Source organism: Coregonus lavaretus, assembly GCF_964263955.1.
Source record: "Coregonus lavaretus genome assembly, chromosome: 2".
Classification (NCBI taxonomy): domain Eukaryota; kingdom Metazoa; phylum Chordata; class Actinopteri; order Salmoniformes; family Salmonidae; genus Coregonus; species Coregonus lavaretus.
This window is the reverse complement of record NC_139989.1, coordinates 8,068,093-8,091,511: the sequence shown is the minus strand read 5'-3', so window position 1 is coordinate 8,091,511 and position 23,419 is coordinate 8,068,093. Positions and strand designations below refer to the sequence as shown.

At 44.9% G+C, this 23,419-nt stretch overlaps 1 protein-coding gene across 1 annotated transcript in view; it reads right to left on the bottom strand.

Annotated features, from left to right (window-relative positions):
- Positions 1-23,419, bottom strand: part of LOC311101928 (laminin subunit alpha-1-like) — a 64,672-nt gene that overhangs the window by 9,962 nt on the left and 31,291 nt on the right. Inside the window, exons 13-47 of the mRNA XM_084143171.1 lie at positions 21,025-21,126; positions 20,501-20,827; positions 19,497-19,607; positions 18,443-18,570; positions 17,470-17,556; positions 16,997-17,208; positions 14,609-14,715; positions 13,132-13,312; positions 12,856-12,992; positions 12,464-12,697; positions 12,189-12,332; positions 10,754-10,933; positions 10,466-10,651; positions 10,169-10,296; positions 9,962-10,082; positions 9,585-9,841; positions 9,160-9,249; positions 8,600-8,793; positions 7,446-7,588; positions 7,090-7,300; positions 6,705-6,861; positions 6,165-6,375; positions 4,981-5,097; positions 4,389-4,552; positions 4,067-4,205; positions 3,711-3,813; positions 3,502-3,618; positions 3,145-3,327; positions 2,718-2,872; positions 2,464-2,607; positions 1,940-2,221; positions 1,450-1,722; positions 1,138-1,282; positions 807-948; positions 475-589 (exon numbers count right to left, since the gene is read on the bottom strand). Coding sequence (XP_083999297.1) covers positions 475-589; positions 807-948; positions 1,138-1,282; positions 1,450-1,722; positions 1,940-2,221; positions 2,464-2,607; positions 2,718-2,872; positions 3,145-3,327; positions 3,502-3,618; positions 3,711-3,813; positions 4,067-4,205; positions 4,389-4,552; positions 4,981-5,097; positions 6,165-6,375; positions 6,705-6,861; positions 7,090-7,300; positions 7,446-7,588; positions 8,600-8,793; positions 9,160-9,249; positions 9,585-9,841; positions 9,962-10,082; positions 10,169-10,296; positions 10,466-10,651; positions 10,754-10,933; positions 12,189-12,332; positions 12,464-12,697; positions 12,856-12,992; positions 13,132-13,312; positions 14,609-14,715; positions 16,997-17,208; positions 17,470-17,556; positions 18,443-18,570; positions 19,497-19,607; positions 20,501-20,827; positions 21,025-21,126 — 5,727 coding nt within the window. The remainder of the gene's footprint in view (positions 1-474; positions 590-806; positions 949-1,137; positions 1,283-1,449; positions 1,723-1,939; positions 2,222-2,463; positions 2,608-2,717; positions 2,873-3,144; positions 3,328-3,501; positions 3,619-3,710; positions 3,814-4,066; positions 4,206-4,388; positions 4,553-4,980; positions 5,098-6,164; positions 6,376-6,704; positions 6,862-7,089; positions 7,301-7,445; positions 7,589-8,599; positions 8,794-9,159; positions 9,250-9,584; positions 9,842-9,961; positions 10,083-10,168; positions 10,297-10,465; positions 10,652-10,753; positions 10,934-12,188; positions 12,333-12,463; positions 12,698-12,855; positions 12,993-13,131; positions 13,313-14,608; positions 14,716-16,996; positions 17,209-17,469; positions 17,557-18,442; positions 18,571-19,496; positions 19,608-20,500; positions 20,828-21,024; positions 21,127-23,419) is intronic.

Here is a 23,419-nt window from a genome sequence, read left to right as displayed (position 1 = left end):
TTTTTGCATTCAGTGTAAGTTGACTCAACAATATGACATCATCATGTACTGCTGGGCATCTTCCTCTTTTACAGCAAAATTAAAATACCAAGACTGTCACTATTCACTCTTCCCAATATGGCTGAGTCTACCTAACACACAGCCTTTCTTACCTCTGACACACAGCCTTTCTTACCTCTAACACACAGCCTTTCTTACCTCTGACACACAGCCTTTCTTACCTCTGACACACAGCCTTTCTTACCTCTAACACACAGCCTTTCTTACCTCTAACACACAGCCTTTCTTACCTCTGACACACAGCCTTTCTTACCTCTGACACACAGCCTTTCTTACCTCTGACACACAGCCTTTCTTACCTCTGACACACAGCCTTTCTTACCTCTAACACACAGCCTTTCTTACCTCTGACACACAGCCTTTCTTACCTCTGACACACAGCCTTTCTTACCTCTAACACACAGCCTTTCTTACCTCTAACACACAGCCTTTCTTGACACCATAGGAGTCTCGAAGCAGGTCAAAGTTGGAACGGGCAATCTCCATGTTTTTGATGCAGCCCACATAGGACCGTGCTACTACTTGTCTCCTGCAAAAATAATTCAATTCACAATTTACCTTATTTTACTTTATGTAGAAAAATGAAAAAATACACAAACACCAATTCACACACTAACCTCAATATTTACATAATGCAGTAGGCTAAGGAGCTACACCAAAAACATATTAATGACAGCAATACAAATGCATATCAACTAGGAATATCTTGCAGGTAGGTGAAGTATGCACCAAAGTAGTTCCAGTACCTGATAGGGCGAGACATGGGCAGTCCCCCGATGTAGATTGGGTCCAGGTCGGAGCGGTTGAGGTCGGATGCGGTCCCAGGAGACTCCGCCTCCATGATCTCTTTCTCTGATGAGTTGTCTGCCGCCATCACCGCCATATAAACTAGGAGGATGGGAGAGATACAATACTTTACATGTCATAGGCATTATACCAGGTTAACTACAAGACAGTAGGGGTATGAATAGTGTTTCAATAGTGCCAGGGAGAAATTGGAAGAAAAAATATGTGGCCCCAAAAATGTTTAGTTGTCAACTCTACCCTATAACTATGAGCCTATGACCTTTGACCCACCTTTGCGTTTGTTTCTCTGCAGGGTGATCTTGTACCAGCTGCCGGTGTTGTAGGCTTTGTTGGAGGTGAGGGTCAGAGGGCCGGAGCCCAGTTCAAAGGTCAGACGCACTTGGCCCTCCACCAGCTCAATGGACAGGAAGTCCCTCTGTAATGACAAATAAACACATCAATCTATCAATCAATCTTTATTGTCCCCATAGGAGAATTTGGTTACATCAGAGGATAATAGCTGACCACTATGTGCTAACTAGGCTACAAATACAGACTGTTCAGTGTGGTTGTAGTGTGTGTGTGGGCCAGTAGGGGCCGTACCGTGCCGTTGGAGGCCAGGTAGAGCAGCAGGCCGTTGGGGGAAAGGCTCTTGAACAGCATGACGATTGAGGTGGAGGTGGAGCGGAGGGGTTTCTCTACCACTGAATAGCCACTTCCATCAAAGTGGAAGGACGTCTCCTCTGTCTGCGGACTCATGAAGCAGCCGCGACACTGGCCCTCCCTCTCAGCGTAGTTCCACAGCCCGATGTTCTTCTCGTTGAGCGACGCCTCCCCCATACAGCCCTTAAACTGGCTCATCTTCACCACAGAGGACTGTAGACACAAAAGAGATTGAATCAATTGTTTTAGATGATCTAAATTATTTTGTCCTGTGTAATCTATTTTTATAACACAGTTTTATTAGTGGAGAAAACATAATGAAAGATGTTGACTCAACTTGAATTAAATGAGTTCAAGTTCTCACCGACCCAAATTGCTGACTAGAACCATTGCTGAGTGAAAAATACCCAGCCAGATCTTAATACTGTACCTTGATCTGGCCTCCCAGGCCACCAACGAATATCAGGGTGGACTTGTTGACTTCCAGGATTGTAGCGGAGCCTGGTGAGGTGGTCTTCACCGCGGGCAAGGGGTCTGACTCCAGCTGGTGGACTGACAGTGTGCCGTGCTTCCCAAAGCGCGTGGCATTGATGCGGTACCACTTGTTGTTGTTGATCTTGACATCGGGGTACTCCAGCTTGGCGTGGCCTGAACCCGCATCCCACAGGAACGCCACCTTGCCATGCTGCATCTCCACCGCCATGAAGTCCACCTGATATACAGCGTAAAATTATACATTTACTTTACACATGTCAGATAGAGATATGCTTATACTGGTAACACTTTACATTGACATTATACAAGGTTTATGAAGGGTAGTTTATAGATGGTTTATTTATAACTATCTGGTTGAATGTAGATTATATACAGTAGACTTTAGTTTAAAACTGACTTATGGGTAATCATGATTAGGTATTTCATAGGATATTCAGTACGTGTCAATGTGTGACTTACGCTGGAGCTGCTGCCCATATAGAAGAGCAGGTTGTCAGGCTCGCTGGTCTTGACGGTCATGGTAAGAGTGTTGAAGTTACTGGAGGACACCTCAGGTTTGTAGGCCCTCACACAGTTTTTGTCTGCCAGCACTGCCACCTTGATCTATACAGGAGAGAGGAGGACATAAACAGTATTACAATGGAGAGCAGAGGATGTATGCCCATGTACAGTGTGTGTGTGTGTGTGTGTGTGTGTGTGTAGCAGTGACTAACCGAGGCAGCTTGTTTGCGGGCCTGGTTGATCATCTCTCTGATCTCAGACAGGTTTCTGCTCAGGTTCTCCCCCAGGGTCTTGAGGGGTTTGAGACGGTCATACAGCCTCTCTGTACGACTCTCTGCCTCCTTCAGCTTAGACTCAGCTGTACTAGCTGAGAGGGACAACAGATAGGACAGGTTAGTGATGCTTATGGCATCTTACTCATCTCTAGAAATTAGCCTCTAAAGTGACATGACATGATAACATGATAATAACATTTTTCTAGCATTAGACAGGTATTTGGGGCACTACTTTTCTTCAAATGTGGTGTAGTTTAATGTGGAAAGGATGGAAGCGAGGGTGAAAAACGCTTCCATTACAAAGTCGCTGGCTATAATCTAGCTAGAACCATAGTCGGACGTCTGAAGGATGTGTTAGTCTCACCAGTGGAGTGTGAGTCGGAGACCAGCTGGTTGGTGTTGGAGATGCTGGTTTTGGCCTGGGCCACAGCCGTGCTGGACTCCTCCAGTCTGACCTGGAGCTCCTCCAGGCGCTCCAGCGCCCTCTGTAGGGAAGCGTTGGCCAAGGCAGCCTGCTCCTTGGCTTCCAGCACCTGCTCACTGGTGCCTACTAGGGGCAGCACAGGCAATGTCACACAAACTGTTTCCCCACTGTCTAGTGTGCCTCCGAGTTCGTGATCAAGTGTTAAATATATGACTTTTGTCTACAGTATGTTAAAGCAGAAAGGATACATAAAAGAACAGTTGAGTTGACAGGGCAGCAGGTTGCAGTGCCACTCACCGTTGGGAAGGCTGTGAAGCAGGGCCCCTTGCTCTGGGATCAGACGGCTGGTGTTACAGAGTTTCTCTTTCAGCAGGGCCATTCTATCGGTCACGTCACTGATGTTAGCCAGGAGACCTAGGGAGGACACACATATAACATTTACTACCATAAGGCATCTTGTGTGTGTGTGTGTGTGTGTGTGTGTGTGTGTGTGCGCTCCAACTCACCCTCAGTGCTGTTTCTCAGGGCCAGACTCTCAGCCAGAACATTCTCACTACGCTGCACAGCCTCAGATCCAAGATCAGTTAGAGACTCCTCTGGCTGGACAGTCTACAGTCAACACACACAGTTATTTACTCCTATAGCTAGCAGGTTTCTGACCCACAACACACTTCATATCCAATGTAGTAGTGGTTATTCTATAGCCTGGTCCCAGATCTGTTTTGTGCTGTCTTGCCAAATCCTATGGCGTTTGCATTAAATGTCCATAGGGGCAAGACAGCACAAACAGATCTGGGACCAGTCTAGTTATTATATGGTCTGATATTAATAGTGAATGTACACTAAATGAGTGTTGACTCACCATATTGAGGGCCATAGTAGCGGTCAGGTTGGCTAAGTTAGCCATCTCCTCTGCAGGCTGGACGTTAGCTCTGATGTTAGAGTTACCATGCACTGCACTGGTGGCGTTCAGAGTGGCATTCATCACCTCCACTAGAGAGCTACATACAGGAAGAAGAGGTTAGGCTGATGTGTATGGACTTAATCGCTATTATATCTATTTAGTCCTATTTCTATGGCCTAATGTTTGTGATGACGAGACATTTTGTAATACATAGACAAAGATACATATGTAGAAGTTCACACACACACTCGCCTGACTGGCGGCACACACACACACACACCTCTGCAGACCCTGGGCCTTCTTGCTGAGTTCCCGGGCGTGGTCCTCAGCCTTGTAGACGAGCTCCAGAGCATCTTTCTTCCTCAGCTCCATCACCAGAGCGTCCACATGCTTCCTCAACATGGGGTTCCACTGCTCCAGCTGGTCCTTGGCCCCCTCCAGCTGCTGTACAGGTCACACACACCACCAGTTCAAACAGACTCAGGCTCTACTAGCAATACAGTCTTTTTAATCTTAACCCTCCCGTTGTCCTAGGGTCAAAATGACCCGCCACTGTGTTGAACCAACTTTATTTAATTTTTATATTTTTTGGATCATTTGTGAGAAGTAGGCAGTGATACTTTCTTTAAAGTCTCACTGCCTCCTTCTCACAAATGATCCCCAAAATATAAAAATTAAATAAAGTTGGTTCAACACAGTGGCGGGTCATTTTGACCCTAGGACAACGGGAGGGTTAAGTGACTTCCTGTTTAAATAAAGATTAAATCAACAAATAAACAAAATAGGGGGATGCTACTTTATTGCAGTTGTACAGTATATCCCATGTATTTGACATGGATATGGTGGTAATATGGTGTTATGGTATGACTTACAGAGGTGATGTTGCCCATTTCCTCTGCTAGATTGACAGCATCAGCCAGGATGTCCTGAGTCTCCTCCAGTTGGGTTTCTGCTGTCTGGTTCAGCCGGCTCACATTCTGCTTCAGACCCTACACACACAGAGACAACACAGTCTAAATACTTCTACTGGAAAAATGTATAAACCCTCTACAGTTAAAATGTTTGAAGATGACCAAAAGTCCAAATCAAATAACTTCACAACCTATATTTGACAACATTGTACATTTTAATAAAAGTGACCTGATATGGCACAGACCAACAATAATGGCAAACTTGACTACATGTCATTTATATCACATTAATGTACTTGAGTATAGTGAGTATAGTAAGTGTGAGTATTGAGTACAGTGAGTATAGTAAGTGTGAGTAATGAGTACAGTGAGTATAGTAAGCGTGAGTACTGAGTACAGTGAGTATAGTAAGTGTGTACTGAGTACAGTGAGTATAGTAAGTGTGAGTACTGAGTACAATGAGTATAGTAAGCATGAGTACTGAGTACAGTGAGTATAGTAAGTGAGTACTGAGTACAGTGAGTATAGTAAGTGTGAGTACTGAGTACAGTGAGTATAGAAAGCATGAGTACTGAGTACAGTGAGTATAGTAAGTGTGAGTACTGAGTACAGTGAGTATAGTAAGTGAGTACTGAGTACAGTGAGTATATTAAGTGAGTACTGAGTACAGTGAGTATAGTAAATGTGAGTACTGAGTACAGTGAGTATAGTAAGGGTGAGTACTGAGTACAGTGAGTATAGTAAGTCCTGAGTGGCGCAGTGGTCTGAGTGGCGCAGTGGTCTAAGGCACTACATCGCAGTGCTAACTGTGCCACTAGAGATCCTGGTTCGAATCCAGGCTCTGTCGCAGCCGGCCGCGACCGGGAGACTCATGGGCGGCGCACAATTGGCCCAGCGTCGTCCAGGGTAGGGGAGGGAATGGCCGGCAGGGATGTAGCTCAGTTGATAAAGCATGGCGTTTGCAACGCCAGGGTTGTGGGTTCGATTCCCACGGGGGGCCAGTATAAAAATATATGTATTCACTAACTGTAACTCGCTCTGGATAAGAGCGTCTGCTAAATGACTAAAAATGTAAATGTAAAAAAAATACAGTGAGTATAGTAAATGTGAGTACTGAGTACAGTGAGTATAGTAAGCGTACTGACCTGGTACTCTGGCAGGTTGGTGTTGATGCTCCCCAGCAGGGTGTGTGTGTGGTTGTTCTTCTCCCTGGCAGTCATCAGTAGGGCATGGGCATCCTCTAGCTGTTGGTGGTGTTCAGTCAGGGTGGTAGAGATGTTGAGGGTCTGGGACTCTATCGCCCCCTGGGGCTCCTGGATGTCCTTCAGCACCCTCTGGAGGAGAGCCTCAGTAGCACTGTGGTACAGGGGTAACCACAGCAGGGTTAGTCACTTTAGGAATACACATTAATGTACTATAGTGTTGTAACTATACTTTAATACAGCTTTACTAAACACCATTACAGCTCATAACAGTGTTACACAGTATGCCTATACTCAATCACCCCAGCATGACTAGAAACAGTATTACTAACATTACAGCGTAAACATCCAGAGAGATTATATAGAGATTTTCTAGTTAAGTATTGACAGTTGATTTCTGTGTGCAGATAGCTGGTTATTGTATGGGATTGAATCCAGGAAGGGTAGCCTACATTAAATCAGCACCTTATATGGCTAACTGACCTGAGTTCTGTAGAGACGCTGGCGTTGGCCAGGGATAGGTTGACTGCTCTGATGGTTTCCAATATGGCCGCTATCTGCTCTCGTAGCCGTGTGCTGTTAGCCTCGTCCTTCTCCACGTTCTCTGTCCTGTTCAGACGGCCAGCCTCCTCCGCCAGGACTGAGCCAATCACAGAGAGGGAGGGGCTTAGATGTTAACCGTTTGTCTTATGAACAAAAACGTTTCACTTTTACTCAACCAGGAGATATCACAAATATTGTTCAATATCACAAAACAGAAAATCGTACACTAAATGGGCATACTTTGAAGTTACACATTTCCTATGGAAACCTAAAATGGAATAGGAAAACATAGCAATGGATGTTGCGCTGTTGCTATTTGCTGAACCTTGTATGGCAGTGTGAATGGTGGTGATGTACTCCAGAAGCTCGGCCCCCTGGGTAACGCTGTTCTCTGTGGACTGGGCCACTTCCTCTCCATCAGCAGACAGCCCTGTAGCCTTCCGTAGCAGTCCGTCTATGTCCTGGGTGAGATTTGTCAAGTCCTCCTCCGCCCTATTCAGGTGATATGCTGGGCTCCTCTCCCAAGACATCAGATTCTAGGAGAGAAATTAGGACAAGTGTGTTACAACAGTCTTTCTCTCATTGAATGTGTCCTGAGTACTTCTGAATTTAACACAGGGGATTAAACAGCTGAGTTCATGACCTCCTAGACAGAGAGGTATAATATGACCCCTCTTTTACCTTGACCTCTCGTGTGTCGTTCTCCAGGCTGACCAGTGTGTTGTAGGGGGACAGGATGACCCCGGTCAGGTTGACAGACAGGAAGGAGCGCTCTACTGCATCCAGGTCATCCAGGAGGTCCCCCGTACACTTATCATCACACGCTGAGGGGAGAGGGAGTAGGGAGGGAGGGAGGGAGAGGAAGGAGTTTAGGATATCAGATTTCAATTCGGACGTTATTGCAGTGTGTGTGTGTATTCTATGAAAGATGCAGCAGAGGTAACCACTAGTACAAGTCTAAAACTGATAAGCCCCCAACATTTACACTAATGTACTCTCGTCACGAAACATATAGTTATCTTGGACATATCTTTAATGTTGCTGGCGAGTGGGGGGAACAAGTTGAGGAGCTCGTCCATGAGTATTCAACCAGGCTTGATCTGATTGACATTTCAACTCTGCCTGTGGTAATGAAGCTAGAAGCTGTGAGACAGGTGGCCCTTGCAAAGATTCAATATCTGATTGCAAATGTCATATCCCAGAGAAGGTTCTGAGGGAAATTAATAACAAAACTGTTCAAGTGGTGAGAAAGTGGCTATGCTTAAACACACACACCACACATGACGTTGTCTTCCTGAGCCAAAGAGAGGGGGGTTTAGATGTCCCAAATATTGAGTGGATTTACACTGGTTTGATGTTGATGATGATGTGTTTTCCTGTGTGCCAAATACACCAGATATTGTTGTTGTGGGGGAGGCCAGAGGGAGGTGCTCATTTTGGAAGTGGGCTGCTCATTTGACGGCTACGTGGAGCAGGCCTTTGCCGAGAAGCTGCTTATGTACCAGCCCCTCGTGGCACGCTTGGACTGCCTCGGGTGGAGGTGAAAGCTGGTAGCGCTGATATTCGGCAGTCTCGGCCACGTACACAGGCTTGCAGTGCGTGGCCTCCAGATTGCGGGCCTGACAAAAACTAGGGCAAAGCAATTGGCTAGGTACTGCTCTGTTTCAGCTTTCGTGGGCAGCCTAGCTGTTTGGAGAAGGAGGTGCTTTCTGTACCCTTGAGTGCCATGCATACAGGGACCTTTGAAATGTTTGGATTCTTTTTTTGTAAATTTGATTGGTGTATTCAAATAAAGTATTTAAAATGTTTGTGTGTGTGGGTTGGTTGGTACTCACAGACACACTGGTCCCCGTCCAGGACGTGTCTCGCCTCACACTGGTCACACAGGTGTCCCCTAACCCCGGCCTTACATTCACACTGGCCCTTCAGAGAGTCACACACTAGATGGAGAGAACCTGCAGTACTACACTGACACGCCTCACACTTCTCTCCTGGAGCAGATGGGTTCCCATAGTAACCCACTGAACACCTGAGAGAAAGGGAGAGAGAGGCGGGGGGAGGGCAAAGAAACAGTGAGAGGGAGAAATCATGTAATAGAGAGATAGAGGAAGAGAGGGAGAGAGAGAAACAGAGAGAATAAAACGTCTCCATCTGAGGTGTATCGATGTCTTCTAGTGACAGAGACACTTGCTGAGATCCAACAGTTGACAATGTAGCTGAATAGTACTCTCTCTTACCTCCACAGTGGTTGTATAGTACTCTCTTACCTCCACAGTAGCTGTGTAGTACTCTCTCTTACCTCCACAGTAGCTGTGTAGTACTCTCTCTTACCTCCACAGTAGCTGTGTAGTACTCTATCTTACCTCCACAGTAGCTGTGTAGTACTCTCTCTTACCTCTCACAGTAGCGTCCCTCGTAACCAGGCTTGCAGGCGTTACAGCGGAAGTCTCCCACCACTCCCTCCAGAGCACAGGTAGGACTGAAGCTAAACCACAACACACACACACACACACACTGGGTCAGACAGTGCTATACACACAAATATATCTCCTCACTGCCCTCTGCTGGGTAAGGCCTGTATTACCAGAGGATACCCATTCACTAAATCCCCCTTGAACTAGACTATAGCCAAACAGCTTCAGCATTCTAAGGAAAACCAATTTCTTATGAGACTGAATATGTGCTAGTGTGAAATCAATACTTGGACTATCTCTTCAAAAGACACACTATGTGTGGAATGAGAAATTAGCATTTCAACTCAAAATTCAACAAGTCACTTATCAGAATGCGTGACTGACAGGAGGAGAGTGAGAGATGTACCTGTTCTCTTTGAGGGGGCAGGCACATAGAGAGCAGTCACTGATGGAGCCTTTCACGTTCCCATAGTACCCTGAGCCACACATGTTACAGTGCTCGCCTGCTGTGTTGTGCTGGCAGCCCAGGCATTCTCCTGTGTCCAGGTCACAGGCCTGGCTGTGGTTGTTACACTGGCAGGGCACACAGGGCTGGATCAGGGGTCTCTTCCCCCGCAGGTTCAGATCAGTCACTGGTTGGCGGTAGTAGCCGGGAGCACACTCCTACACACACCACAAACACACACCGATGACAGAGAGGAAATTAAATAATAGACTAAAACACAGTAGTAAGAAGTAGTAAATAGTCAATCGTGTTGTTTTTGGGGTGGAAATCTGTCTGACCTGGCAGGACAGTCCAGCGTAGCCAGCTGGACACTCACAGGTCTCTATCAGACATGCCACCTCCATAACCTCCAACCCCTCCTCCGCCTCTAGGGCCGTATCCATGGTGATATTGGAGATTCTAGTGAAAGACAAATACAATATTGATATCATAGTCACTTTCTAGTGTTGACACAAAACTCGTTTTGTTTGTGTGTGTGTGCTAACCTGCTCTGCTGCAGTCCTGTACCATACGAGGCCTTGATGGTGATGTACTCGATGTTGCTCAGGACCGCCATGAAGTCAGAATGACTCACAGCTTTCTCCGACACAGAGTTGAAATACTTCCACTTGTGCTGATCAAGAGAAATCAAAGCAGATTGAATTATATTCATTTATTAGTAGGATTTGTAGGCTTTAGCTCAGTCTGATAACACAGTCTTGTAGCATGCAGGACATATGGGTTCGAACCCTTGGTAGTCAAACTAGTCCAGCTTTAGGTATTGTTTCTAGTCTCCTCCTTACCTCAGTCAGTGGGACGTCCTGGCGGGTTTTGACCCTGTTGTCAGGGGCGGGCATATCTATGTAGATAACCTTCTTTCCCAGATGACCCCCCCTCATCAGGACCTGAGGCTCGTAGTTGGCCAGGCCGGCCCCATCCAGAGCATAGAACGCCACCATGTAGGACAGCTTCCCTCCATACGACAACAACTAATCAGAGAATATGGAAGAGGATTTGTTAGTATTTGTATGTTTATAATTTTGCATCGCTCTCTAACAGACACACAAGTAACAGAGGTCTGAGATACACACCTTATTTCCCTGGTAGTGTTTGGGAAGCCTCCAGTAGTAGGGTCCAGCCAGGGTGGGGCTCTCTATCTCCCTGGTGTCCAGCAGCATGTCTGGGGTCTGGTAGTAGACCCCTTCCACACTGCCCTGGAGGTCACTCTGACTGACCACACGCAGCAGCTCTGGTTCAGACCCCAGTGTGATCTGTATGGACCGGTAAATATACACCAATGCATGAGCATGTGCATAGACGTGCCCGCGCACACACACACAAAGACGCAGATGCAGACACACATATTTGCTTCATATCAAGAGATCTCATTATCGTGTCATTCAGTTTATTGTAAGCTTTTCCCAATCAATTAAGTACCACACTTTCTCCTCACACCATCACAAGTAGGTCTACCGCCAGCTCAGCTGTGCCATCTCTTTTCACTAATTAGGACCAGGAAATAAATAGCCCTGGCTAGCTACATCTGGGGTCCTTTCAGATTCCTCTGCCTGGGGGGTCGGGGGGGGGTGCTCCCTCCGTGTGCCCACGCTAAATGCTACACAGGGCACGTGCGTCCTTGAGCCGGACACCCAGCGGGCACACCAGGCTGTGAGCAGCAGGCACCGTACGTGGCATCACTAAGCGGCTGGCCCACAACAGATGGGCATCCTGTTTAGGCATCTGTCTGGGCATTTCATTTCCTCTCTATTGTGCCCAATTAAAATGAAGTTAATTAGGAGGATTCAGTTCACTCAAGAATAATGAGGATACAGATACTTTTCTTCATCCAGACACAGATGAGGAGAGTAGAAATAGTATACAGCTGAATAGTTACTATACTACTAATAGTTACTCTGGATCTACATGACCTGACCAAATAGCTTACAACTTCCAAATAACTTGTAGATGATAACTTCCTGGCCATGACACATTATCAGGAAAAACGCCAGGCTCCAAGCATGAATCTTTAGATTTGACTTTTGTTACCGTTTGTTACTTGGCTACAAGGTTATAAACGAGCCAGAGAAGACGATTTTGACATAACCCAGCCAAATAGAAGCCAAGGTGTTATACTAATGCTTGTTATTTGAAGAATATAAGAGCATTACCAAACAAAGGTATTACCATCCCAAACGGAGAAAATAAAGAAAAAGTATTTTGTTTGAAAAATGTGCCGTCATTTCATACAGAGGTGGAGGAGTGAAGGCTGCTCAACCCCTTCAGACAGTTTCTCTATCCTGTTAGCATAGCCACCCATCTGTAGAGGAAGCAGATGGGCGGGACTAAAACAGGAATCCTGTTCAGAACGTTGCATATAGAGATAGAATGAATAGAGCAGACACGATTCACTATTCTATCCGACAGATAAGTAATATCTGTTCTACATGATGCATTTCTATCTGAACCTTCTGTAACGTTTACCTCACTGAACAGACCCCAAGTTGAGTTTTGATAGACTTTACTCACCGGTACACGGACCATCCCACTGAGCTCCTCGCAGTCTGAGGAGACCCCGAAACAGAAACAGGGGCTGCAGCCGGCCGGGTTAGGACCAGATAGGCCGAAGGTTCCCTTCTTACACTCATCACAGCCTCCTCCGCCCACATTGTCCTGGCAACCACAGACCAATAAATTAAAACAGACAACATACTTCGAACGGACACAATAAAAGACAACACTATCATAGGCCATAAGGGTTTACTGCTTGTTTGTTCAACCAGTTTTCACAGCGGTTGTAGTACCTTGCACACACAGTTCCCTGGGGCCTCACAGCTGCACAGGCCCAGTTCCTCATCACATAACTCCTCTCTGGTGCCGTTGATGTTGCAGTTGCACGCCGTGCATTCTGGGTAGCCCCTGTAGCCCATGGTGCAGCGGTCACACTTCTGCCCAGCGAACTCCGGGCGGCACAGGCACTGCCCATTGGTGAGGTCACACTGGGTGGCAGAACTGCCGGCCTCACTGCACTCACATGACTAAGGACAGAGGGGCAAAGATGAGCTTTTATGAACACTTATTATGATAGGAATGTGCTTATTAATAACTTATGAAGCATCTATGTAGGCCTTAAAATACCATACGTAGGCCTTATAAAGGCTTATAAAGCCTTAATGTTTATAGAGGTGTGTTTTACCTTACAGCCTGCTACAGTGTCGTGACCCCAGTGACGTTCCTCACACAGCTCACACTTCTCTCCTATGGTGTGGGGAGGGCAGATACACTCGCCTGTCGTTGCGTTACAGTTTCCGTGGGTGTGGGCACACTCACACTCTGATGGAGGAGAGGAGAGAAAAATAACAGAAATAGAGAGAGAAAGATAGAGAGAGGGCAGGGGGGGTGTGTAGAGAGAATTAAGATCAGATCAGAGTGAAACTCAAATGAATATGTCTGTTAAAGTTTGTGACCTTACGTGTACACCCGCTGTCCTGGTAGTTGAAGTAACCATGGTAACAGCGGTCACATTTGTCCCCGGCCACCCCTGGGATGCATTGGCACAACCCCTCCTCCTCACATGCTGTGGACACAGATCCTGATTGGCTACAGTTGCAGTCTCTGCACCCCTGTCCACTGAGAAGACTGTGGAAGCCCACCTGGAAAACACACCGAAGAAAATACCCATTTTTACTAACTTCCATCAGCTAACCACCTGACTCCATAATTATTACATTTACATTTACATTTTAGTCATTTAGCAGACGCTCTTATCCAGAGCGACTTACAGTTAGTGAATACATATTTAAAAACAATTATTATTATTTTTTTTTTTTTTACTGGCCCCCCGTGGGAATTATGAAAGTCTTCTTGATTTTCCCTCAAATATATCCAGACATACAGATGTAGGATCTTAATCGGATCACCCTGCTGCAGGAAATGTTAAATTTCTAGTGTATTTGAAGTTTAAAAAGGCTTCTGAAGTTTGTAATTTCCACTTTGAAATTTCAGACTTGATTTTCCCTTACAAAAAAATGTAGCAACCCCTACAAAAATGTCCATGATTTATAATCCACATAATAATTCACATTTCCATTTGCTGCAGGATAATTTTCCTGCTGTAGCAAACTGGCTCAAATGAAGATCCTACATCTGTAAAATATGCTTATTACTCTGTCTGTATCCTTGATAGAGAGCATGTAGCAGGATGCCAAGAGACACTAGATGCCAAGAGACATTAATCAAACATATCGAAAGAGAGAGAAGCCCAAGACTGCTTGCTGTTCTCCCTAGATAAATATGTTCTAAATTCATGAGCTTTTGCTTACATTTTAACAGTCCTTGCCCAGCCAAAGACCCCTCCCCCAACCAAAGAAACCAACTCTGCTCTAAATAAGCAACAAAATAATATCACTCTCTCTCTCTCTCTCTCTCTCTCTCTCTCTCTCTCTCTCTCTCCCTCTCTCTCTCCCTCCTTCCCATCTTCCCTTGCTCCCTCTGTCTTCCCTCTCGCTCTTTGCCAGGGTGTGAGCAGACAGATTATCTGATCGTGCTAATGAATATATCCAAAACATTGGACTGCATTTCGACCAGCTGGGCTCTATTGGAAGGCGAGTGTGGGAAAGCGGGACGCAGGGAGGAAAGAAGCGGGAGACCTTGGACACCCTCTGAGAACTAAGCGTTCCAATGGACTGGGCTGGAAACTTAGCATCCCTTTCCAAATTCCAAATACTAATTCCAAAGAGAGGTGTGCGAGTAGGGTGGAATTACACAGAAAATGGACTAGGAGGGTGGAAGGAAGGGCCTGGAGTTTTTCTTGGCGTGACCATAGACCATAACTAGGGCCAATTGTTTTTTTCTGGTAAGAAAAACTCTTGGCCCTATGGTATGTGAGTTTTTGAAGTTGTGAAAATAATATGAAACCGAGCACAGAGAATGATATACAGGCTACATACCTGACACTGGTCACACTTATCTCCCACCACATTGGGTTTGCAGGTACACTGTCCAGTGAACAGGTCACACATGGCCGAGTACGACCCGTTTCCATGGCAACCGCAAGCTACACATAGTGGAGAAATAGGAGTAAAACATAGTCGTTAACATACATGTTTATAACACCAGGACTAATGCGCCAATTTTATGTTGAAAAGAATACCGGTAAGTGGAGAGATATATCCTAAAATAATCATACAATTCTCAAAGTGCCATTTTGATTATAAAATACTCTTTTTTTTCATGTAGTATAGACATTATGCAGACATGGAAAATAATTCAGAAAGTTTAGTTCAAGGAGGCTGAATAGGTGAAAATAAGAAGATACGCAATACTTGCAGTATTGCGATTTTTCCCTAGATGTCAGCCTATCCATTATAAAGAGCTCTTCTACAGTTGTCTTTCATGAAAAGGAAATACACACACTTGAAGTAAAATTGCACATCCATCACAATATTTTTGACCATGTTTGATGGTGAAATGAACTCCACTCTAGGTGATGACTGAATCCATTACCAGTTTCACATATCCTCTGTAGCTCAGCTGGTAGAGCACGGCGCTTGTAACGCCAAGGTAGTGGGTTCGATCCCCGGGACCACCCATACACAAAAAAAATGTATGCACGCATGACTGTAAGTCGCTTTGGATAAAAGCGTCTGCTAAATGGCTTATTATTATTATTATCTCATTATGAACATAAAATTCCTATTCTCATAACATACTGTATATGCATTTTCAATGTTGTGGTATGCAGACATTGTCACAAAACCAGGTTTGAGAATGATGCAGTATTACCATACCCAAATGCCAAGGGGATTATTAAGCTACAGATAATTATTATAAGACTTCATAAACTGTTCATAAACTAACTTGAGAGGCCAGGTCCCATACCATATCTTAACTAATTATTTATGTATACACTAAATGACTGACAGGGGGCGCTGTTTTGAAGCCACCACGCCCCCATCTTGGCGCTCTCCATAAAAAATATAGTACAAAATATTTTGGAAGCTATAGAAATGCATTTATTAATGTCTACATTCGTTTTTGACACATGTATTCTATTACAGACACCTTAATGCATACTTTTAAACTATATTATGTGAGCTAAACATTAACATTTTAATATTAAAAATATATAAAAACATTTTCCTTAAATAATACTTTTTTGAAAGTACTAATGTTCCCACTACAATAAAAAATTCATGTCATTTTGTTCATGAACCATTTAATTGAAATACTGTAGAATTCCATTCATTCCTATGGAGGATTGCTCCTTCTGGCTGACCGGTGGCTTCAAAGCCTCTCATTGGCAAATACATTTTAGTCATTTAGCAGACGCTCTTATCCAGAGCGACTTACAGGAGCAATTAGGGTTAAGTGCCTTGCTCAAGGGCACATCGACAGATTTTTCACCTAGTCGGCTCGGGGATTAGAACCAGCGACCTTTCGATTACTGGCACAACGCTCTTAACCACTAAGCTACCTGCCACCCCGGCATCAGCAATCCAGGGTTTATATACATAATTGTTCGTATCCCGGCAGGGATTGAACTTTGGCCTCCCAGTGCCTAAGGTAACATGTCTGTATTCACGAAGCGTCTCAGAATCAGAGTGCTGATCTAGGATCAGTTTAGCATTTTAGTAGACGCTCTTATCCAGAGCGACTTACAGTTAGTGAATACATATTTATTTATTTTTTATACTGGCCCCCCGTGAGAATCAAACCCACAACCCTGGCGTTGCAAACGCCATTCTCTATCAACTGAGCTACATCCCTGCCGGCCATTCCCTCCCCTACCCTGGGCCAATTGTGCGCCACCCATGAGTCTCCCGGTCGCGGCCGGCTGCGACAGAGCCTGGATTCGAACCAGGATCTCTAGTGGCACAGTTAGCACTGCGATGCAGTGCCTTAGACCACTGCGCCACTCAGATCGAATGAGATTACATGGTCAGGGAGGACCTGATCCCAGATCAGCACACCTCTATTCAGAGACACTTATACGGGCTCTGACCCATAACAGACCTTATTATTAGGAACAGGTCTGACACATGACGAAGCAGATCTAGGTCAAAGTTTAGATTTAATCTCTGGTTGGTTGGCCATGTCCTTCACTCAGCATTCCTCTGACTGACTAACTGCTACTCAGAAACAAGCAAAAGTGTCTATTTCCTGTCTATTCTCACTGTGTAATCTGTGACCTGATTTGGTACATATTATAGATGTACTGCAAGTCTAGGTGAGGGGTGTTTCTTGTAGTAAATGTGTAACTGTGTGGGGATCTGTGGAAGAATCCTCTATAAGGACAACAAATGTCATCATCATAATTATCATCACAGCTCTCTTACCCAGGCAGTTCTTGGCAGTGATGGCGTCACCGTAGTAGCCGTCTTCGCACCTCTCACAGTAGTCTCCGCTGGTGTGGCTGTGACACTTCAGACACACACCACTGCTGGTGTCACAGTGGCCCGGCTCCCAGGAGTCCACGTTACCATTACACTCACACACCACACACTCCTGGCCTGCCACCGTCGGGTCACCATGGTAACCATTAGCACACCTGGAGAAGTCAAAGTTAAAAGATTAACACATAATACATTACCTTAATCATACGATTAATGAAATGGTTGAGACTAGTATCGGTGTATACTGTAACTGAGTTTAACTTATAATAAATATTTCCCCATGCAAACTGTTAAGTGTAATTACTAATATGTACTTAGCAACAAGTGAAATATATCTGATTATATAGTACAGGTCTAAGAAGTGAAGAGAAGGTCAAACAGACAAGAAAAGGTTTAAGAACATTTGGTCTACATACCTCTCACACTTAGTCCCAGTGTAGCCCTGCTGGCACTGGTCACATGTCACCTGCCCAGGGCCCTCCAGGACACAGGTGGGGCTGAAACTGAAGAAGAGACCAGCAGTGTGAAAAGACAGGAGTGTTAGGGGGAGTCTACATGACGTATCACTAAGAACTACAGATTTTATTATTATGATTTGTGTTAATATAGGGCTTTTCTTCAACTTTAAGCATTTCATATTGTATGGGGGCGGAACTCTCCCCTTAGTTCCACCACTAAAATTGTTCCACCACTATATTTATGCTTGGTATCTATTCACACAAGAGCTAATTGTTTTTAAATAAAGAAATACAGTATCTGGGGCAGTTGAAACATTTAGTTGTTGACATAAGAACCTACACTGAGTGCACAAAACATTAAGAACACCTGCTCTTTCCATGACATAGACTGACCAGGTTAATCCAGGTGAAAGATATGATCCCTTATTGATGTCACTTGTTAAATCCACTTCAATCAGTGTAGATGAAGGGGAGGAGACAGGTTAAAGAAGGATTTTTAAGCCTTGAGACAATTGAGACATGGATTGTGTATGTGTGCCATTCAGAAGGTGAATGGGCAAGCCAAAATATTTAAGTGCCTTTGAACGAGATATGGTAGTAGGTGCCAGGTGCACTAGTTTTGTCAAGAACTGCAACGCTGCTGGGGTTTTCATGCTCAACAGTTTGTATAAAGAATGGTCCACCACCCAAAGGACATCCAGCATCCCTGTGGAACGCTTTCGACACCTTGTAGAGTCCGACGAATTGAGGCTGTTCTGAGGGCAAAAGGGGGTGCAACTCAATATTAGGAAGCTGTTCCTAATGTTTTGTACACTCAGTGTGTAACGGCCAAACTCTCCACCACCCAGCGCCCACGCATATGTGACCTATCTATCGCCATGGAGAGGGTTTCTAGAATCTGAATGAATGGCACATTGGCACAGTCACTCACTTGTTCGTCGCCACTATCAGCGGGCAGGCACATCTCTGGCAGTCCTCCGGGGTGCCCTCTGAAGTGTCGCCATAGTAACCGGGAAGGCATTGGTTACAGTGGGGCCCAGTGGTATTGTGGGTACAGTCCTGGGGAATGATTTAAGGCGACAGTGTCCCGATTAAACTTCTTCCTACTCTGACACACATGCCCTTACACTGCCATACACTCCATAGCAACCAAAATGTCTTCGGATAAAACCTCCACTGCCATGTTAAAGGGATAGTTCACTTTTTAAAGTTTTAGATTATTTCAAAGTTTAAAAAACTGTTGGATGACCACCCTAGGTAAATCGAAAATAAGATAAAACTTTGAAAAAGTGAACTATCCCTTTAAGTGCACCAAACTGCTAAACCTAACCGAATCAAAGTGAAGAATCTTCACTAATGCAATTGAATGTAGTAGCTACTAGCTTTAGCATGCCTTTTGATTTACATTGTATATTGACAGAATGAATGCCTGGCAGTAGCCATTGGATAATCATTGCTTTGCCACATGCCATTTAAACACCTAACACAGCATTACTCAGGATTAACTTGTCATCCAATAGAGGGAGGAATTCATTTGAAACAGAGCTCAAAATGGCACGCTATTCACTATAAAGTAGTGCACTATATAGGGAATAGGATGGTCGGCTCTAGCCAAAAGTCGTACACTGTATAGGAAATAAAGAAGCCATTTCAGACGCAGCCAGAAGAGTGACCATCATATGGTTGTCAACAAACACAGCTCAAGCCAGGAAGCTTCATACTGAGGGTTTGTTCATTGGTTTAGCCTCCAACTGTGAAGTGAAGCTCTGACTAGTTTAGAGGTTAGCTAGTGCAGATGTTAGGGTCAGATAAACGGTTGGATGTGACCATGTCCTTATTTTACACAGATGGTGGTGGAAGTAGATACGATCACGCTTAGAGCCCACAAACAAGCCATAGATGTATGGTATATCTATGTTTCATATTCCTACGTCTCTGGCCCTCTGCTGTCTAAACATGACGTGGGACAGATAGGAAAGACTCACCAGACAGACTCCGTTGATGTCACATTCTGTAGCATGATCGTTACACTCACACTGGAGACAGTTGCCTCCGAACAGGATCCCGCCGACGCGATAGAATCCAGATGAACAGTACTATAAACACAAAGAGACAAATAACATCCTAATTTAGCCGTAACTTTTACCCAAAGTCACATTCAATAACAACAGGTATTTAGACTATGTGGCACATACACTGAGTATACAAAACCTTAACAACTTTCCATGACATAGACTGACCAGGTGAATCCAGGTGAAAGCTATGATCCCTTATTGATGTCAATTGTTAAATCAACTTCAATCAGTGTAGATGAAGGGGAGAAGACAGGTAAAAAAATTAGTTTTAAGCCTTGAGACAATTTAGACATTGATTGTGTATGTGTGCCATTCAGAGGGTGAATGGGCAAGACAAAAGATTTAAGTGCGTTTGAAAGGGGTATGGTAGTAGGTGCCAGGCGCACCGATTTGTGTCAAGAACTGCAACGCTACAGGGTTTTTCATGCGCAACCGTTTCCCTTGTGTATCAAGAATGGTCCACCACCCAAAAGACATCCAGCCAACTTGACACAACTGTGGGAAGCACTGGAGTCAACATGGGCCAGCATCCCTGTGGAACGCTTTTGACACCTTGTAAAGTCCATGCCCCGACGAATTGTGACTGTTCTGAGGGTAAAAGCAGGGAGTGCAACTCAATATTGGGAAGGTGTTCCTAATGTATTGTACACTCAGTGTATGACACGATTTAGAAGTTGTGTTTATCTGAAGTGATCTATAGTAAACACGTATTTAAAATATGTGGATTATGTGAGAACCGAAGCCACAACACCGTTGCTCTTCTAACTTGAACTACCTTAGCCATCTGAAATGCATAATGCGCTTTGCTTTTACAATGGATGCTGACACAGCTCAAGTCATTAACAAATTAGACTAGACACATACCGTAGTAAACTGTATTAACCTGGCCACCGTCACATGACCTGGGTGTTTACCTCACAGGATGTGCCCAAGTAGCCCCAGGGGCACTCACACTGCTCCACATCCCGGGCCTGGACTGGGTTAGCAGCACTGATGTCTGCCATGTCCAGAGATACGGTGCTCAACCTGAGTGCCCCCTCTGCGCTGGCATTGAGGTGGCCTCTGATCCTCAGTCCGGCCACGTCGGCCAGTACAGTCATCAGCTCGTCCCGGTCAACCCTCTGGCCTGTGTGTAGGTCTACGAAGCCCTGCGGTAGGAGCTCCACGGAAACAAGCTGCTCCCGCAGGGGCGTCAGGAAGAGCTGCCTGGGGGGCGTCTGGCGCAGGGTCCTCCCGTTCCCCTGGGGACGCATCCAGACAAGGCAGTTAGCAACACATTTCGATTTACATTCGGGTGATTCCATAATGGTAATCAAATCTATATTGGTCTAGGGGCTAGGGGTTTCTTTTACTGTAAACTAGGTTTACAATCTTGCATTCCACTGCTAATATCATAGCCAGGTTGAATACCTATCTAGTTAGCACAATATTAACTTACCTCAATAATCAAATCGAACTGTGACGGCAGAGAATTGTCCACGTTGTCCACTGAAACATCATAGGCCACAGTGTAGTTCAAAAACCCTCCGTACGATGTCAGCTTCAAATAGCAATGGAAAAAATGAAAAGGGGAAAATTGTAAAAAGAGAGAATGTGTTAGACTCAACAAAACAGTACCTACAGGAAATATGCAATAGTGGAAATTCGTCACACTATATATTGAAGTAAAATCAGGCCCACAAGGATAATTTCTGCCTCTATTTTTCTCTCTTCCTCCAGATATTAAGGCCATGCCAGAAATAATGACTCATTCTAATTCATTAATTCTAATTCTAGGGACTAATGGGTACAGTAGAACACATATAAAACAGGGTCCTAACGAATGGAACCTCATTGATTCAGCGATTAGTAAATCAATCAAATTTGATTTATAAAGCCCTTTTTACATCAGCAGATGTCACAAAGTGCTATACAGAAACCCAGCCTAAAACCCCAAACAGCAAGCAATGCAGATGTAGAAGCATGGTGGCTAAGAAAAACTCCCTAGAAAGGCGGAAACCTAGGAAGAAACCTAGAGAGGTGAGACACTGTGGCCCTGTCCGACGATACCCCCGGACAGGGCCAACCAGGCAGGATATAACCCCACCCACTTTGCCAAAGCACAGCCCCCACACCACCAGAGGGATATCAACTGACCACCAACCTACTACCCTGAAACAAGGCTGAGTATAGCCCACAAAGATCTCCTCCACTGCATGAGCCCGAGGGGGCGACAAACCGGACAGGAAGATCACATCAGTGACTCAACCCACTCAAGTGATGCACCCCTCCTAGGGACGGCATGGAAAGCACCAGTAAGCCAGTGACTCAGCCCCGTAGTAGGGTCAGAGGCCGAGAATCCCAATGGAGAGACAGGAACCGGCCAGACAGAGACAGCAAGGGCGGTTTGTCGCTCCAGTGCCTTTCCGTTCACCTTCGCACCCCTGGGCCAGACTACACTCAATCATAGGACCTACTGAAGAGATGAGTCTTCAGTAAAGACTTAAAGGTCGAGACCGAGTCTGCGTCTCTCACATGGATAGGCAGACCATTCCATAAAAATTGAGCTCTATAGGTGAAAGCCCTGCCTCCAGCTGTTTGCTTAGAAATTCTAGGGACAATATGGAGGCCTGCGTCTTGTGACCGTAGCATACGTGTAGGTATGTACGGCAGGACCAAATTGGAGAGATAGGTAGGAGCAAGCCCATGTAATGCTTTGTAGGTTAGCAGTAAAACCTTGAAATCAGCCCTAGCCTTAACAGGAAGCCAGTGTAGAGAGGCTAGCACTGGAGTAATATGATCAAATTGTTTGGTTCTAGTCAAGATTCTAGCAGCCGTGTTTAGCACTAACTGAAGTTTATTTAGTGCTATATCTGGGTAGCCGGAGGGTAGAGCATTGCAGTAGTCTAATCTAGGAGTGACAAAAGCATGGATTAGCTTTTCTGCATCATTTTTGGACAATACGTTTCTTATTTTTGCAATGTTACGAAGATGGAAAAAAGCTGTCCTTGAAATATTCTTGATATGTTTGTCAAAAGAGAGATCAGGGTCCAGAGTAACGCCGAGGTCCTTCACAGTTTTTTTTTAGACGACTGTACAACCATTAAGATTAATTGTCAGATCCAACAGAAGATCTCTTTGTTTCTTGGGACCTAGAACTAGCATCTCTGTTTTGTCCGAGTTTAAAAGTAAAGAAAATTCCGCCATCCACTTCCTTATGTCTGAAACACAGGCTTCCAGGGTAGGCAATTTTGGGGCTTCACCATGTTTCATCGAAATGTAGAGCTGTGTGTCGTCCGCATAGCAATGAAAGTTAACATTGTGTTTCCGAATGACATCACCAAGAGGTAAAATATATAGTGAAAACAATAGTGGTCCTAAAACGGAACCTTGAGGAACACCGAAACTTACAATGGACAAACCATCCACAAAGACGAACTGATATCTTTCCGACAGATAAGATCTAAACCAGACAAGAACTTGTCCGCATAGACCAATTAAGGTTTCCAATCTCTCCAAAAGAATGTGGTGATCAATGGTGTCAAAAGCAGCACTAAGGTCTAGGAGCACGAGGACAGATGCAGAGCCTTGGTCTGACGCCATTAAAAGGTAATTTACCACCTTCACGAGTGCGGTCTCAATGGGGTCTAAAACCTGACTGTTTCGTATACATTTTCTGTCTTCAGGAAAGCAGTGAGTTGCTGCACAACAGCTTTTTCTAAAAGATTTGAGAGGAATGGGAGATTCGATATAGGTCGATAGTTTTTTTACATTTTCTGGGTCAAGGTTTGGATTTTTCAATAGAGGCTATATCACTGCCACTTTTAGTGAGTTTGGTACACATCCAGTGGATA